Genomic DNA, 17823 nt, shown 5'->3' with positions numbered 1-17823 from the left:
CATAATAATTTCACTCACGTACGCGCGTGCTCACGCGCGCGATTAATTTCGTTCTTTTATAATTAATTAATTGATTAATCGCCACTCACCGGCGTGAAAGTCGACGTCTTAGCAAGTTAGCAACTCTTCGTCGCGAGGATTTCGTTGCCACGCTGAACTGGATTGATAGCAATTTATCGTCGATACGGCGATAAATACCAACACATATGCTCGGCTTTCATCGCGATTACTTATCTCATTTCCCACCATGTAAAATCTTCCTATTCTTAATTCCTCCTTTTATCTCCTCTTTGTTGCCGTTATTCTTCGTTATATCTTCCCTGCTCCCTTTTTGAGTTAAATATGCCGACTCCTATATCATCTTCTCCTGATCTGCTGAGAGAATTCCCGCACAAAGTACTCAAGTTTATCTTCCCTTCATATAACTACATTATTTTCTCCGTTCTATCTTTCTCCGATAATAATAGCATTCACCGTTATCATTTTACTAACAAATGTTACGAGCAACGCAAGGAGATTGATAATGCACGCAAATTATATATATATATATATATATATATATATATATATATAGCGTACCTTATCGCTTCTACGAAGATTCACCACAAGCTTGGAATCGAAGAAGTTTGTTCGCAGAGAATCAGCAAATCGGATTGTTCGGGTCAATCACAATGTGTCGCGGATAAAGCTCGCCAAGTGCGGTGAAGCCAAAGCGAAGCCCGTGGTCTCTCCGGGGGCTAACTTTTCGGCGCGATTGCGGGAACGTGTCTCGTGGGTTGCGGCCGCAATTCGATGAAGAACCTGAATTGCGAATGTGACTCGCACCCCGGCCACCGGGGCGATGTTCTAGAACGTGAATTCACGATTTCTCCGACCACGAGGACCACGTCTCTCGCGATCAGTAGCGGCGAGAGAACCGAGAATGCACGCACGGTTGCACGCGAGAGATAATCGCCGTTCGTGCGGCGTTCATCGAAGGCGCGGTGCACGAATGCACCGGCGCGGCGTGCGATCGCCCCTTGACACAGATCGCCGCGGCTGTGATCTTTTTCCCGGCCGTAATCACGCCGGGAGAGATCTCGTGCGAGCGATCTCGTGGAGATCAGTGAGCCAGCTTGCGAATCCTCTTTTTTTTTCTCATCCGCAAGTCGCAATCGGCAATTTCCACATGCGACTTTCTAGATGACTCCGATCGTCGAATCGCGTCTAGTCACGTCAGCGGCTCCGCTTAATCGACCCCCACGAGTGATCCTAAGGTATCTCCTTCTCGCGTGCGTGTTCAAATGGTGAACCTCACGTAAAGGCACAGGATCGTCAACGGTAATGGTGCGTGTGCCGGCCAAGACACGCACGAGACCGCCGCGAGTCGTTGCCGGTCAGAGATCGTCGAATATCGTTGCGCCGTTAATGGAACTTCTCCGTCGATCCACCGTGGCTACTTTACCGCGTCGGCTAATTTCCTCTTCATTTCCTTCGACTCAGCCTCCGCGTTCAATGTGACGAGGTCGGCTAATCTCGCGCGAGTGCAAGCGGATGGACATCAAGCATTTTTCCCGCACTTGCTCAGCTAACGGCCTCTCCGCTCGCGCACGTGCGTTACCGCGTGTGAACGCACACGCACGTAGGTATAAGTACGCCCGTCGATGAAACTAATTCCGGTGCCGGTCGATCACCCGTGCCATTATCCGAGAATTCGATTATCTTGCCGTGCGAGGGAGAAAGAGAGGCGAGCGACGTAATCCGACGATCTTTAATCGACGTCGCGTACGGTGAATCCTTCAATGTGCAAACGGGAATCGAGCCGCGATGACGGAATCATCATTTAACCTTTAAGCAGACGGGGCCGAGATTTCTATTTCCTACTTATAAATGTTATTTGATTACTAGTCACTTGCGCGCGGCTTTTGCATTTAACAATGCAAATACGCATCTGCGGCAGAAGCGCGCCGAGCCGGATAAGCCGCTGCCGTTTTCATCCCTATTTACAGGCTTATTACGCGTCGACGTTGCTCGTTCGAGCTGTAGCGGCCGATCGGGGTCGACAACGTATTTAAGAACGGGGACGAACGTCGATAATGATCCGGAATCAAGCAAACATGATTTCCTACGCGTTGTTGCACATTTTATCATTACCTGCGAAGGTTCACGTATAATTGCAGCGTGTAGAGGAGGAAAATTATTTCTTGTGGAGACGGCGAGAGGAAGAGAGAAAAATTCGATCAAGAGATGTCTGACCGATAGTTTATTATAGATAACGGACGGTCGAAGGGAAACGTTTACTTTATGTCAATTCGAACATTACCCCGTTATCTCGCGGCAGCGTGATACTCGAAGCCCTATGTGGTATCTCTTCCCAGCAATGAAATATACCTCGATACGTACTGGCATCGACATGGCGGAGGTTGTGCACGGGGCTTATGCTTTCCTCATCGATATTGGGAATTTACGATGAAGCCGGACGTGTCGTAACGCGGAAGGAAAGTACATTTCTGCTGACAAAACTCCGCGAGCCCAGTTATCTCAACTGGTGTTTTATTCTTCTTCTCCTTTTTTAAATTTAATTGGTCTCCCTCATTCTTTTTTTTATCATGCTTTATCATGCAATTTTTGACGCACAAAAGCCGGACGCGAGCGATCTATGGATTTTACTAAGAAAAAGATTACGTGTGAAACGAGTTACTAGCTGCGACAATCAAGTGTTTTGCGGCAATCAAAATTGTAAATGACCATAATGATACCTCACGGCAATTACGGTCGGTGTTATGAGGCAATATTTTTTGCTAGGTATTAGGCCTTTTTACGTCAAGTGGCAATTGCGTAACGTTATCGTGCAAGGCTAGGCGCGCGAGTAAGATCTTCAAACCGCGTGGAGGACAAACTTGGAAAAACGGATTGCGTGTCACGTGCAATTATTCACTGATTTCTTGTTCAAATTTCGAGATTTATTTGCACGCGGCTCCATTCCATTTACCTCGCAGAAACCTGGGAAAGGAAACTCAAGATGATCTTATTTTTCTCCTTTATTTGCACCTTGGAATTCTCCAAGAGGTGCTAATCTTAAATGACGCAAAGCGCAAATGCATTTCGATGCGCATCACGTCAAAGCGCAAGGGACAGCTTCAGCAAACTTCAAGAAAAAGAAAATATAACAATCGAAGAGTCGACGTGATGAGGTTGTAATTGGGCGCGACAATTTGACAGGTAATCCTCTAATTTCGTGTGACACATTCGGAGTGCCGCATTCGCGTTATCTTATCGAATTTAAGTCGAAAATTTATAGTTATCTATTGCCCAACGGACTACATTACAACCGTGACAGACATAATAAACTGTGTCAATGTTGGCTCAGGACCACACGCGCACTGTCGGAAGTTCTCTACGTTTGTTCATCGTATCAAGCGCATGACGTCACGATTTCTTAATGTCTCGATAAACGTACATCACCACGCCTGTGTTTGCCATTTCGCGTTCTGCATATCGTGATCCCGACTATGTACCACCCGCACATTAACCGCGTTAAAACGTAATTGCCCCATGTATACGGTCCGAGGTCTACGATTGTGATCTTGCACGGACTCAAGTCCGATTAAAGCGGAGATAATTTTCCCATTTCGACCTCGTGCAAAAAATTCGTATCGATTATCGTAAATTAATTTAGGCCGTCCCGCGACGGTGGTCTTTTGTTCGACCCTGAATAAAGTGAATTAATTACGCGGAAAAGTCAAGCTCGTAATACCCTTTCACGTAGCCTTTCTAATGCGGGAAACCTGATATAATTAATGAACAAAGTTCCCGTTAATTAGTATTACTATGGTAACACATTAACGAACAAAAAGTTACCGTGCCGTACCCAGTGATCCGACATACAATTCCGCCTTTCCCGCACGTCACGAGAAGAATCATAACGCTGTAAGGAAACGTCAAAAGCGCCGATCGCGATGATAGCTCGATCTTTCCACGGTTGTTCGTCGATTCGATTAGTCATCGCGATGAGAGCAACCGCCGCATTTTATGGGATTTGTTGAATGTCTTTCATATTTCACGAAGCGATTCGGATGCGAATCTTCTCTGTGAGCGACACGAGGACTCCCGACGATAAATTCGTCGCGACAACGACGGCGACGTCGATCACACGATATTAATTTATAGATCCGAATTTGATCGTAGACACTTGCCTCGAGAACAGACGTTCTATTCTCCGGGAGAGTAAGATCGCTTCCGGCCAATTTTACTCGTTTACATCTTGTCCAACTTTCGTTCTCCGCTGTTCCTTTCTACTTCTCGATACCGGTCGCAAAGCGTCTTGAAACACGATTCCCAGCAAAGCGAGATGGAAATGCGAATTCGCGTGTGTAAGTGTAACGAATCACGTGCATACGTTCAGCATATGTATGTGTGACATGGTGATCTAATTTCCATGTGTGTCAAAGGCAGGTACACGCGCGCGGTTTATCGGCGCTACGATTCCGCGTGTATCGCGCTCTCTCCCGCTCTTCGTTTCGTTCGACCGTACCGGTCCATTCTTTCTTTTTCGCACAATCACGGCTTTCCATGTCCCTGCGCGGGTATCGGTAGCCCCGATCGATCGTTCCTCGTTGTCATGACTTATGCGGTTTTCGCAGGCAGATCGCGGGTGCAAATACACGAGAGCTGCGACGGACACCACCGGCGATTCGTTCGGACGTTCGAGCGCTCGTCCTGATAAATCCGAGGAAAACGCACGGCCGATCGTTATCGCGATGGTGTGCGATAACCGGACACGACCGTGTCGAAACGAGGGAAAATCCTGTGAAAAGCGGTGGCTTCCCCGATTGCGCCGTGAGCTTTTATTTGCAAGTGAAATGCGCGGGACGTGGAAGCCGCGCGGCGATTTCGGCGCTCTCGTATTTTTCGGTGATGTAATCCCCCCGGCGGGCGCTTCTGTTAACACGCCGGAAATCGGCAAACCGGAACGTACGTCAGCAGCAACGGACGCACAGTTGGCAGAATCGGGCGCGAGTTCCATCCCTCCTCGTTGAAAGACGGTCAATTCCGAAAAGAATCTCGATCCATTTCGCTGAGCCTGCAAAAGTGCGTCACACGCACTTCGCGAAACCGATTACTCGCGAATAATAATCGCGCGAATCGAGATCGGATCTCGCAGCGCACGCTCGCCGTGGGAACCGTGCAAGAATTAATTAATCGCGACGAATTGCACCGCGTCGCACGGACACGTTCCGATTACGCGAGCGTTTTAATACGGCGCGCCGATCGGTCGGCCGTGATAAGGACCGCACGCGCGTACGCGGCTATTATGCACTCGCGGGTTCGCAGAGTCTGGGAACAACTATTGCTCCACACTGCTCCCTTTTTTTCGCCCCTGCGCCCTCTTCCATCCGGCGATTTCTCGCGTGCGTGTTACGGACGCGAGCGGACCCCGGCCGGGAAACTTAGACCCGTGTTTTCTCCCATAGCGTCGTAATTGCACCGGATTGGCCTAACAATTCAGCATGCGCTCGCTCGATCGACTTCTCCGTCCCTCTTTCTCCGCGTACATGCTCTTTTCTCTTTCTTTTATTCGCCCAGCGTGAACCATTTCAGTGGTACCGATTTGCGAACGGCGTTTCCCGGCGATACGATTTAATTGTAGCGCGAGTTACGAAACCTGCGCTCGTTTGCTCGCTCGCTCGCTCGGAGGGGCGTTCGCGCGCGCGAGACACTCGCGGGAAGATTTACGAGCGAAAAACGGCGGCTGCTCAAAGAGCACCCGCACTCAAGCACGGCTTCGCAATGCGCGGTATCGAAACCGAGAGATGCAATTAATGAACTCGTGCACGCGATCGCCGTGTTCGTGTACGCTCGCTCGCGAAGTGCGCGGTCGTTTTAGGATTAGCGCGTGAAACGTTTATCAAGCACCACGAAAACCATGTCAGAACGCATTTTTGTAAACACACATTACATCCCCGGATCGTTGTCTTGCTCGAGCGCAAGCGAGAGTGAAATTGACTGCTAACAGATAACTAGATTTATATCAAGTGTGTGTTAAAGTTGCGCCTGAAGAGATACGAATCTTTTTACTCACACTGCGAAGCCGAAATTTCACCCCGCATAAAATTACGCGTATCCATAAAAATTATATAGATCCTTATATCGCGTCCACATTCTCGGTTATGCCTTGTCAAATCCGGCGAGAAAACGAGACAATTCGCGATTCGCGCGGGAGTACTTTCCACGGAAGACTTTCCTCGCGTCTGTGCGTGCCACGATGTTTCTTGCACGCGGGATCCAGGGACTATCCGCAGGATATCCGTTTTCTCACACGCGCCGTGAGAGGTGCGGTCGACGACGTGGAAACGCCGTAGGAAAGCACGACGAAACCGATCGCGAGAGACCGGTGATACCAAATCCGGTTCTATCTTTTCCGCGCGCGCGTAATTCGCACTCAGGCATGTCCACATTTGTACCCGGTCGCCTGTGCAATGCGAGGAATCGCTTCCTCGTCGCCGAGTTAATGATCTTGACTCTCGCGGAGTTCAACGTTCCCCGTTGGTCGCTTCTGCGTGCCCTTTTGGCACCGCGTGCACGGTTCCCGCGAGCCTAAGTAAGCAGTCCTGCGAATGAAGTTAGACGGACTTCTCGATTGTGTTTGAAGTTAGGAAACTGGGTCGTCCGCGAGATAAAACTTCGGTGCAGGCACGGTCCCCGGGGGATGTAACGTCCAAAATCCCTTGAATCCCTTGGAACTCGCTTACTCGCGGCGATCGTGTGTTCTGTAACTTAAAAAGTCTCGTAGAGTCATTTGTCATTTTATCTGGAAAATCCGAGAACGTCGTGAAACGCGGGGGACGAAAGAAGCGCATCGGTGCATCCGCGTGCACCTGTGTGTGTGCATCCGTCTTCACGGGCGTCCGCGCGCGATGGCGGTCGTTAGTTCCCCGTTAACGCACGCTTCGTTATCCTCGTTAGTGCGTGCGCGATGCAGATCCCGCGTCTCTAACGAGCCCAACGGACCGGATGTACCTTCGATTCCACGATACTCGAACTCTCCTCCTCGAGCCTGCCAGCGGAACTAATTCGGTGGATCAGCGCGTATCACCGAAACTCTCGCGTCGACGAAGACGCGAAGCGGCGGCTGCGAAACCGGAAGCCACGATGAACCGCATCGGAGCGAGATGGATCACGCGCGTGAGCGCCCGTGCTACTCTGAGAATGTCGCTGTTCAGATGTGCGGTACGATCGATGATGTAGAGAAGCGCGAATGCACAAGTCCACGGTGCATTGGAAACTAACTCTGCAAATAAAATGGATAAGAGAACAAGAGAACACAAGAGAATAGCTCTTTGTTGTACCGGCGCGTTTGTTAGTAAATGCCACTCTTGAGAGCGTCAACGATGTTTTTCTCGTATGAAAACTAGTCGATGTCTTTAAGGAAATTTCCAAGAGGCTTCATTGATATGCAATGCAATTGTGAAGGTGCGACGATCTGAACAGCGAAGGAACCTGCCGCAACTTCGTGAGAGAGACCGAAGAGGCACGTGACTGAATGATGAAGAATCCGAATGTTACCTAGGTGACGTCACGAGCGGAGTCTTCCTGTGAATAGCGTTGCTTTTGTGCTGGTATTAAGAGTCGATGCACCGTCGGATTTCTTTCCCTATGCCGGCGGATGTCCTATGCGTAACACTCACACACGCGTTTTCCTGAAGGTACATATAGTCAGGATTTCACTGCGGTCGGGCTTCACGGAAATGACTGTGTGCTCTCATATTTACGAAACTCGTTTCTTCCGCTCGCAACCTGACGACACGTGACGTGTCGTCGTTTCCTTCAAGTCCAGCAAGGCAGGCGGGTAATGGACAATAATTGCAATCAAAAAGAGGAAAGAAAATTTGTGCTTGTTAAGTTCAGTGTCCCGGATTCTTGGCAGTTAAATATTATTAAGCGTTTTTAATAATCCTTCACGTTAAATTCGAGTAACGAACAATTTGATGCGGTTCATTAGATAAATTGTTTCATCGTTATTGGAGAAGTAGAGTAATAATTATTGGTAAGTAGTATACGCTCATCGTGTACTTTTACTATCACGTACAAAGTACGGTTATGGCTTTCTAGATGCAAGTACATGAAATTTTTAATATATAAATCATGTGTCAATTAAAGCGTTTGTTAATTACCGCTTTAAATCATAATATTTATTGTTTGAGCGTATGCGTTTACGTCTGTTATAATTGAGCCGTTCTAATTATTTCAGTTGTTCGATAAATCAATTTTAAATAATTTCATGTTGATGCTTGTTAATTAGAAACCATCAAAATGCTAGCTGATTGAAATATAATTGCGCTATCAAAAATATAAATTTTCCTCTCAATCGAGACCTCGAAGTTTAATAATTAAAACAGACTACCTTCATATTCTGAAACTGTAAACAATTATTTACATTTAAATATGTATGTAACAATTTTTAGTTCATGGTACTTCCTCACGTATTTTTCACTTAAGGTGCTAAGTTTATATCGCCAGGGTAAATAACAATTAATAATAGACTTTCCTTTCCCTCGACCAATCTGGCAAAGTTTATTGATATTCAGTTACACAACGTTTCGACCAAGTATTCGGTCCTTATCAAGTGTATACAGTATTATTAACAAGTCATTTTTGACTGAAACTGACTTCCGAAATAACGAGCAGAAAGAAAGATATTCCTGACAAACAACACATCCTCACATCACTGAGGCTAACAAACAAGTCTTACGTATTTTTCTTTAAGCTGAATTCCAAAATAAAGCAAAACGTTTTGTCAATTATTTTCAGTCAACGTGTGACAATAATACTCCAAGATATATAATAAAGTGACAATAAAGGTTGCAACCATTCTAAACGTTTTTCTCATTGCCCGTCCATTTTCTCATCTTATTTCTCAAAATTACTATTCGTTCACATCTCGCATTTCTATTGTCAAGAAAATTAAATCGATTACTGGTACACAGATGCGGTACCAGAGCATACTACAACTACAAAACGCATTGTGAACGCAGCGCGAAAGACACCGTCGGTTTCGCTGGGAAAAACCTCCGGTGGAACGTGAGAACAATTTCGTCATATTTTCAGAGCATACTCACGAATCAAAAGTATCTCGCAATTGCTTCAGATGCGGGATTGCCTCGGAGCTGAGCGTTCGTCACGACGTGGGTTGGCTCAAACTCGGTGGTGGCGCATGGTAACTTGCACTTGCGAGGGACCGAGTGACCCAATGCTGCACCCCCAACGCGCAGGCACGCGACCCTTGCGTCCACCCTCCCGCTCGCGGTTCGCCCTCACGCACCGACCGACGCGGGTCACGCACTTTACCAAGAGCGCTCCGGGATATCTCTCACTCTCGGGAACTCTCGGCAAACCTCCAAGCCTGGTGGAACGGTGAATAAACACTCCGGCAGGTGGGCTCTCTCACTCCCTTCCCAACTGCGGCGAGATGGTGAACGGCGGAACACCGGAGAACCGTCGGTCCCGAAGGGTGGCGGTCGACTGAGGCGCCTTCGCACTCTCTCGGTGCACCTCCCGCGCTCGCGGCTGCGGCCGTCGCCGCTCGGCGAACACACGCGTGTCTTGCGTTACGTCTGTTACATGAGCGTGCGTGTATGCGTGAGTGTGAGTATATGAGTGTATATGTGAGCGGGCGCTCGCGCTGAGAATGCGAGGGAGTGCGGGAGTCCGAGAGCGCGCAGGATGATGGACGCACTCGCGCAATTACCATCCCGTTGCACCGCGGACTTCTGACAGTCGCGCGAACAGCATCGAATTTGACGGAACGAGGACGTCGACGAGAGTTTTGCTTGATTGAAAATTCCGCTTTGCTGGAATATCACAAGCGGAGCGTATCTTATGCAAATAGCAGCTATTAACGTTCGAGCGATAAGCAACAACGATAGTCAGCCACGTGTTAACGCTCGATAACGCGAATTGAATATCCTCACACCGCATGTGTTAATAATGCTATCTAATAATGTTAATTAATCTAATAATGTTCGATGGTTTCTAATACGCTGGAGAATATAATGTACCAATATAAAATGCGCGAAATGATTTCATTAAAAATTGCAAGATTAGAAATTTTCTAAAATGTAACAATTAAGTGTGAATCTACATCGCTGCAAATCACGTTGCATTTCAGCGTAGCCCACACGTGCGAATGTTCGCTCGGTTCTGTTTCTGGGTGGTTCTGTACTGCAGTTGCCTCATAGATTGAGTTCCGGCATTAAATGTATCCCGTCGTAAATGCAACTATCACGCTCCAGCTCCCCGGCGATGAGTCGAATTTAGGACGAACCTGCGCGATCCCTGCACGGTTCGATGGATCCTCGTAGCTCGAATCCAGAAGAATTTCTCCGCGTTCTGTTGTGCATTTATCGTTGCAAAATAAACGGGTACGTTATTTTCTTTTCGCTCGCTCGTGCAGCACATTTTGTGACCTCAGTAGATACCTTGTGGATACAGCGCCTTTTTGGAATCGGGGTCAACGTGTCTCTGCGCCATGACTACGCAAAATGTAGAGCCGAGCGCACGCAACTCACATATGCGAAACGCATGTTGCAATCTGTAAAAAACGCTACGTGTCGTAAGGAACCTCATTTGACTCAGTCAACGTCAACCGACACATCTCATAATTTGCATCACGAATCACCTCTCGAATTTCTGTGTGCGTGTTAGCGGACCGCAGATTTTCCTCCCAAATTTTTCTCGACTTTTTTGCCGCTCATAGACGTCGTAAAAACTCCGAGCTCTACAAACTTTAAACGCGAAACGTTTCAGCGTGAGATTAAACGACGAAGGATGCGTTGAATATCAGGAAATATTTGTGATACGTAAATGTAATATTTGTAATACGTAACGAAAAACTTATTGGTTTTTAGCGTGTTTATACATACAACTGCATGTATGCACAAAAGTTGATGTTAAGTCCTGTTAGTAAAATATTGCAAACGGACTGCTTGTGTAATTTAGACTCTGCCAAACGCTCCGTCTCTTCTGAGAGTCCGTATCTCTTTCGTTTTCGATCATAAATCCATCCAGGCATGCGCGAGACCGTGCACATCCGTCGAATTGCATCCACGAACCGTTCGATTCTTCCCCCGTCGATAAATCACAGTTATTCGTGTGTGTTGGATCCGATGCGCTGTTAAGCGGTCCCGTATTTCAGGCATTAAGAGATTCAAGATTTGTGGAATACGAAGCAAAGGGATTTGCGAAATGGAGAATCTCCATTCTCGAAGGAGGAGAGACAAATCGTAACTGTGAACGTAAGGTCGAATCCTGCATTAATGTATCGCATTTTATCGATAAAATAAATTAATTATTACAGCGAGTTAATACAGTTAATTAATAAATACATTAAATTTTAATAATCAGGGTGAATTAATGAATGCAGCAAATCGAACATATTAATGAGTGATTTCATGATTTTTAAATTAGTTTTATCGTTATTTTACTCTCGATCTTCATGCATTATTAATTTTATACATGTCTCGTAGTTTATTTAACTATATTGGCAAAAAATAATTTTTATTTAATTGATCCAAATCAAATTACTTGGAAATATTTCATGACTGATTGTTTATCAATGTAGCTATCGCAAAATTATTTGTAGAACAGTGATCGAAACATCAATTTGCAATTATTTGCAAAAATATGATTGCGAACGCCGTTTGTCAACATCACGGTGATCATAAAATATTACAAATACTGTTTGCACATTACTCAACGAATAAATCGTGAATATTCGCGTTTTCGCACCGTCTCGATTTTCTCGTCACTGCTGCAGCCGCTGCGAATCCTTGCATCCCCGATTGTATTGCGCGAACCGAATGCTCGGCGCCGAACAAGGACGCCTTTAATTATCGTACGCAATTAAAATCGTTCCCACGCTTTGAGCCGTTTAATTGCGCGAGTCGGCGTCATTCGCGCGGCGCTTGACGTCGGACATCGCGCATCGATGTAGCTAATAACAGACCGAAACGGACGATAAAAAAGCGCGACTCTCGCAAATTAAAGCTGCGATTTTATTTCGATAGACATGTGGGAAGGTAGTATTTCGCGTCTCCGAAACATCCTCTAATGAAAAGCGTCTCGTGCGGTCGTGAAAAATTCATCCCCTCGCGTTGCGGATGTTTCTCCCTTGATGAGTACATGCTGTAATTTCCAACATTTTCCGAGATCGTAAGACAACGAATGCGTAACCAAAAGATGAGATATATTTCACGTATGCTTCGAGATAAGCCGTGTAATAGTGCCATGTAAACGTTGAGATTATCGAGTAGCTTGGTTTCGATCGAATGATTCGATCGATCTACGTTTACTCAGTTTTGCACGTTTAATTTCGACCTGGAATTAAGCAACACTTCAATATTTCAACGGTTTGAGCGTAAACTCGCGTTGGTCCACGTTATTGTAAGCATCCAGCTGGATAGGCCAGCCGAATAAATCGCCGCGAACGAAGTTGCGCCGCCCGCCGACAGGTAATGGTTTGCAGCCACGTCAGTGTTAATTACATTTAGGGTTTACCCGTAACACATAGCACGAGTGATTCGATAGGCGAAGCCCCCCGGGCCCTGCTAATTGATGTCAAACCACGCGTGAACATTAACACAGCGCTTCTCAATCGGTACGCGGAACGGATCGGTTGCATTCGTTTGTCAGAAATGAGTACTTCCGCTACTTCCGCTACAATCATCACCGCGAAATCTCGTGTATCGGAAGTGGCGACTGCCTCAATCATAAAAGTCTGCGGTAGATCTCTCTCGATCTGAACAACGTCTCCCATAAGTGAACCACCTTTCGGCTCGCGCGCGATTTCTCCTTTCAGAAAAATTCTTTGAGTCCGGAAATAACATTGCACTTAGATCGGAGGAGGTATCGATTGAGGACCGTGATGACAAGACATCCCTAATCTCAGAAATGAATTTATTCGATCTTTGTAACGAGAGTTTGGCTCGCGTCCAACTTGACGCACTGCGGTGTCACTTTCGCGAAAATTAGCGATCCTGGAGCGTAAAAAGCTGCCTCGCAATGCTTTCTATTCCCATCGACGACGAGAGGGAAAAAGAAACGAGAAAACATGAGGAAGGAGCGGATAAAGTGATCAAGGGGGTAAATGGGGGAGGGAAATCTGGCGCCCAACAGCGGCAGCGAGGCACTGCTTCCTCAGCCGTAATATTGGAAGTTTACGAGGTTTGCCGTAATCGAATCTCGTTATACGACCGTGGAAGGTCTTTGGCAATCTGCTCGAGGGCCGACGCGACGCGACGCCGACGTCGTCGACCACGAGAGCGCGAGCCTTACTGGAAACCGAATGCAGGGTAGAGTTCGAGCGCTTTTAAACGGAGGAGAACTTACGATAAGTGTTGCTCGGCAGCATTATTCGAGTCGAGAGGAAACTTTATTTGCAATATTTGCACATTTTATGCCTCTTATTTAAAAAAACATTCTTTTGCCTGTTAACCGTAAGTACTTAATTAAATTGCAACTAGCTTCAGAAAATTATATATGTATACTAATAATTTAATTATGTAAAATGATTTAATGTCTTACGTATATCGTATCGTGCGATAAAAGATGAAATATAGAAACATTGAAATTTTGATAACTTATATCATTTTGCTTCGTATCATGATTATACTATGTTTAGATGTGACGCCGCTCGATTAAATCTAGACTGATCCTTGGGATATATATACAGACGCACATCGGGTGTTTGCAATTGTAGTTAAGCATCGAGACGAGATAATAAGCGGAACGCATGGTGCTTGCATTACCTTCGCCTTGTGCCAGCTAATTAGCCTATGTGCACATCGAGGAACTAATTATCCATCTCGAATAGACTTTCGTTTACGATCAATTTCTACCGTGAGGTATAATGACCGTCTGAAATATAATGCCGACAATGCATTGAAAGTTCTAAGAGAGTGGCATTGATCCGTTGAAAATCAAGTTCAAACCGAAATAGACTACTAGGCGCATTGGAGAGAGCAACATAATGATCTTTTCCCTTGCTGTGTAAACTGTTACGCAGTATATTTACACTATGCGTTGGCAATGAATATCTCTCTAAGTATCTAATCTGCAATATTTTTAAAGTGGCTTGTTCATGGAATCAATCCGAAACAACCTTCAAAATGTATCGCGTAGATAAGATAGATGTTGAAGTACTTTCCGCTCAGCGTGTGCCGATGATAAGAGTGCAAACGGGAGAACGTGAGTTCTCTATGGAATATTGAACAATTTGGAAAATGATGGGAAAATTGTTACTCAAGGAAAACCCTGTGGATTTAATTAAAGAGCCGTCGCAATTATCGAAAGTTTCGCTTACCTGTTATCATGGAAAAAGAGTTGCTTTTACTCCTCTTCCTCGATGCGATGGGAGATACTAATGGAAAATAATGTAAGCAATACATGCGGGAAACCGGTTGGCCGGTTTGTCATATATCATGCATTACATGGAAATCAAGGAACAAATGTGTGTCTATGGTTACAGTGAGATATGTGTATATGAATTTATAAACAATGTACATCGAAATATCGCGTAAAGAACGTTTATGACGATCGTTGCATAGGATAAACGGTTAAGTGCAGGATATGAATAAATAATAAATTACACATCCCACATTTCGGCAACAAATTGTAGTCGTACACGGTGGTGGATAAATGAAGAACATCAGCAGCTTTATTAGAAGCAACTTTTTAACGTGTTTTACACAGCGCGGAAGAATTTGCCGTTATGCAACATCGTACGATGTGGCGTTGAGAGATGTAGTCATACACGTTACTATTTGATCAGGATTCTAATTCTAATAATTCGGAATTCTAATTTCATCCTTCCTTGTAATTTTATTTAATCTCGCAGCGTTTTTCCATGCGAAAGGTACATATTTTCTTTTGCTGGCTGGTCTAATAAGACCATTGAGATAGCAGCAAGACGAGAATCGCACAGAAAGAACGTTCCGTTATTAAAGTAGATTAGCTTTATGCATTTTCGTAGCCAGCGGCCTAACACATGTTACAGTTAGATCTACATTTTATCGTGATGCATAAGAGAAGCGCCGCGAATGCCGAGAAGGACACCGAGCCTTGAGAATTCCCTCGCTCATTGTAATTCTCGAAAGAAATAAAGTCTCCCGTCCGCCCTCTTCCCGGCGCACCGACAAAACAGAATTTCCCACACCGTTGCTCGCCATGGTCCAATTTTGCATAACGCAGACACGCACTGTCCGAAGAAAGGTTCTTGGATAGCTGGAGCTTAAATTGCGATATGAAAACTTCAAAAGTCGATTTCTCGGGTAGAAATGATCGCGTATAATAACGTGTAAATCTCCACTGCTTGACTGCTCTTTATGACTGCTTTTTTCACAGTAACTCAACATTTACATTGAAAATGAAAATTTATTATATATATGTGTAATATTATTATTTTTCATGCATTACGTTTTATTGATATTAAATTGCACATAAATATATATACATTGAAGGTTTATTTATTCAGTTGTAAGAAAAGCGAAAATCGAACTATCTTAGTCGACATGTTCGATTTTTTCAGGATTTGTACAAAAACGAGAGAAGAGAGAAGATTTGATACATGATGTTTGATGTAGAATAAAATAAAGTGCGGCAAAAAAACTTTGTCGTCACGTAAACACAGATGTATATTTTAGGATGGAAGAATGTGTTATAATGTTACGACTGAATCGGACTTAAGAATTAATATGCTCCTGCAAAAATAGATCGAATCGCCCATAACAGTGCAAGCCATCCCAAAGTTAACACGTTAGTTGATGCTGCATTACAGAGATCTGTGTTGCATGCTGCACACTGCATGGATTTAACCTTAAGGTCTTCTTGAGCTCCTAATGAGGGGCTTAATGAGGGGAAGCAACTGCGTTGCTTAATCTCTTTTCCATCGCTCAGTTCTAGAAAGAAATTTTTGAACTCAGAATTACCTTCTTGTTGTTACGTAAGACGATGAGTAACGTAAAGTTAGGCGGAATATAATATTATTAAATTATACATTATCATAAAAATATAATATACCGTTAAAATTCCGTAGATCAATTGATGCAAAAGAGATACACATAATTTTCAACAACATGAGATATAATCTTAATGTTATATTATTACTTTGCACACCTTAGAAAGTTTATCTTTTCCTCATATTTATAATAGCAAATAAAAGAGAAAAGATAAAGATAAAAAGAAGCAATAGTGGTTTTAATAATTAATCTGTATACATAATTTTTAAGATTCTATATATTAAAAGCTATAGGATTTATTACTTACGAACTGCACATGAGAAACAGAGATCAACTCCAGCGGAACACGCTTGTTCGTGTTTTGTTTCTAATTTATTCTTACAACTGTCATCAGTTTGTGAGTCGCACTGGTAACACTTCAATGCCTCACCTTAGGAAAGGACAGATATAATAAAAATATAATTACGCATATGATTGCACGTTAGAAGAGAAACAAAAATGAGGAAGCTTCCTCACACCTCAACGTTGTATTAATTAATTATACGAAATATCTTCGATTGCACAATTAAATAAAAATGTGACAGCAACAATTGTATCAGTAGCATTACGACAAGTGTAATAACAAGTTTTATTTTATTGATTTTGTCAATATTGATTGCACAGTACTTGATTGGCGGTTATTGATTATCCGCAAATGCATGAATTTTATCATGCAAATAAAATGCCAAATGAGAATATAAGAACTGATTGCATAAGAATATACTTGTACAATAAAATTTATATATTAATTTTGTTTTTATTTTTATCAACGACCATCGTTTACAAAATTTTTGTAGATTGAACATGTTTTTGAAATAATAAGTAATATTGCGTACCTGAGTGAAGAAAAGCAAATACGACCACCAAAGCAATGATCAGAAAGGAGCGGCTACCCATCTTTAGTGCGTCTTGATTTACGTCGGACCGATAACTTGCGGTACTTCGCGAGTTCTGCACGCAACTTCCACTGATATGCGTTATATAGCAGTTCGATAAACTATCTAAACTTATCTTTCAAAGTTATCACAGGTATGGCTTTCGTTATCAATGTCCGCCGCTTCAATGACGCGATTATACGTGGAAACTAAGAATATTCTACTAAAAAGAAATTTGTCTTCAAGGAACTTGTGTACTTAAAGGGACCGATTATATAATAGATGTAAAACACTATTTAAAAATAAAAATCGTCTTAAAATATATGTATAAGTATATTGCTACCAAAAGTTTAAAAAGTTATATGGAGAATTCTTATAAAATAATTTTTCTTGTGTGTATAATAATAGTATTGTAAATACTATGAGATTAATATATAGAATATGCCAATACATTTTTATCGTGATTGTTAATGTTCAAGAAAATATATAATATAATATAATATACAGGGTGTCCCGGGTTTTAACCGACAAACTGCGGGAGCATATTCTACTAGTGGAAATAAGAAAAAATTCTTATATCGAGTTTGCTTAGAAATGCTTTATTACAAAGTTATAAACCAATATTGAAAAGAAATGTGAGATAAGTAACAACGGATTTTTTCACAAAAATAAAAATTATGTTTCTTTGTCTGGTAGTATGTGGATTATTATGAGCCCATACATGGCTATTATGAGAATTGAATATGCCTCGTCTTGTAAAGGTCGCTTCATCTGTCCATAATATCATTGATGAGAAAAGATTGTCCCTTTCTACTGCATTCACATACCAGTTACAAAATTCGACTCGTTTCTGATAATCGATTGGAAGTCATTCTTGTACAGGTGTGTAATGATATGCGAATCTGTCATCAGCACGC

The 17823-nt window shown here is 43.7% G+C and overlaps 2 protein-coding genes across 2 annotated transcripts in view; both read right to left on the bottom strand.

Moving 5' to 3' along the window:
- Window positions 1-9513, bottom strand: part of LOC105277443 — a 47093-nt gene extending 37580 nt beyond the window's left edge. The window contains exon 1 of the mRNA XM_011335796.3: window positions 9099-9513. The gene's annotated coding sequence lies outside the window, so the exon portion shown is untranslated. The remainder of the gene's footprint in view (window positions 1-9098) is intronic.
- A 5919-nt stretch (window positions 9514-15432) lies between these two features.
- On the bottom strand, window positions 15433-17012 carry LOC105277444 (CD59 glycoprotein). Its single transcript, XM_011335797.3, has 3 exons — window positions 16868-17012; window positions 16300-16422; window positions 15433-15932 (listed from the first exon to the last, which is right to left on the bottom strand). The coding sequence occupies exons 1-3, from the start codon at window positions 16926-16928 to the stop codon at window positions 15724-15726; spliced, it is 393 nt and encodes a 130-aa protein (XP_011334099.2). The 5' UTR covers window positions 16929-17012; the 3' UTR covers window positions 15433-15723.
- Between the last annotated feature and the right edge of the window lie 811 nt (window positions 17013-17823).

The sequence above is a fragment of the Ooceraea biroi genome, chromosome 3 (genome assembly GCF_003672135.1).
Source record: "Ooceraea biroi isolate clonal line C1 chromosome 3, Obir_v5.4, whole genome shotgun sequence".
NCBI lineage: Eukaryota > Metazoa > Arthropoda > Insecta > Hymenoptera > Formicidae > Ooceraea > Ooceraea biroi.
Note: the sequence above shows the minus strand (reverse complement) of the source record. Positions and strands in the feature narration are given on the sequence as shown.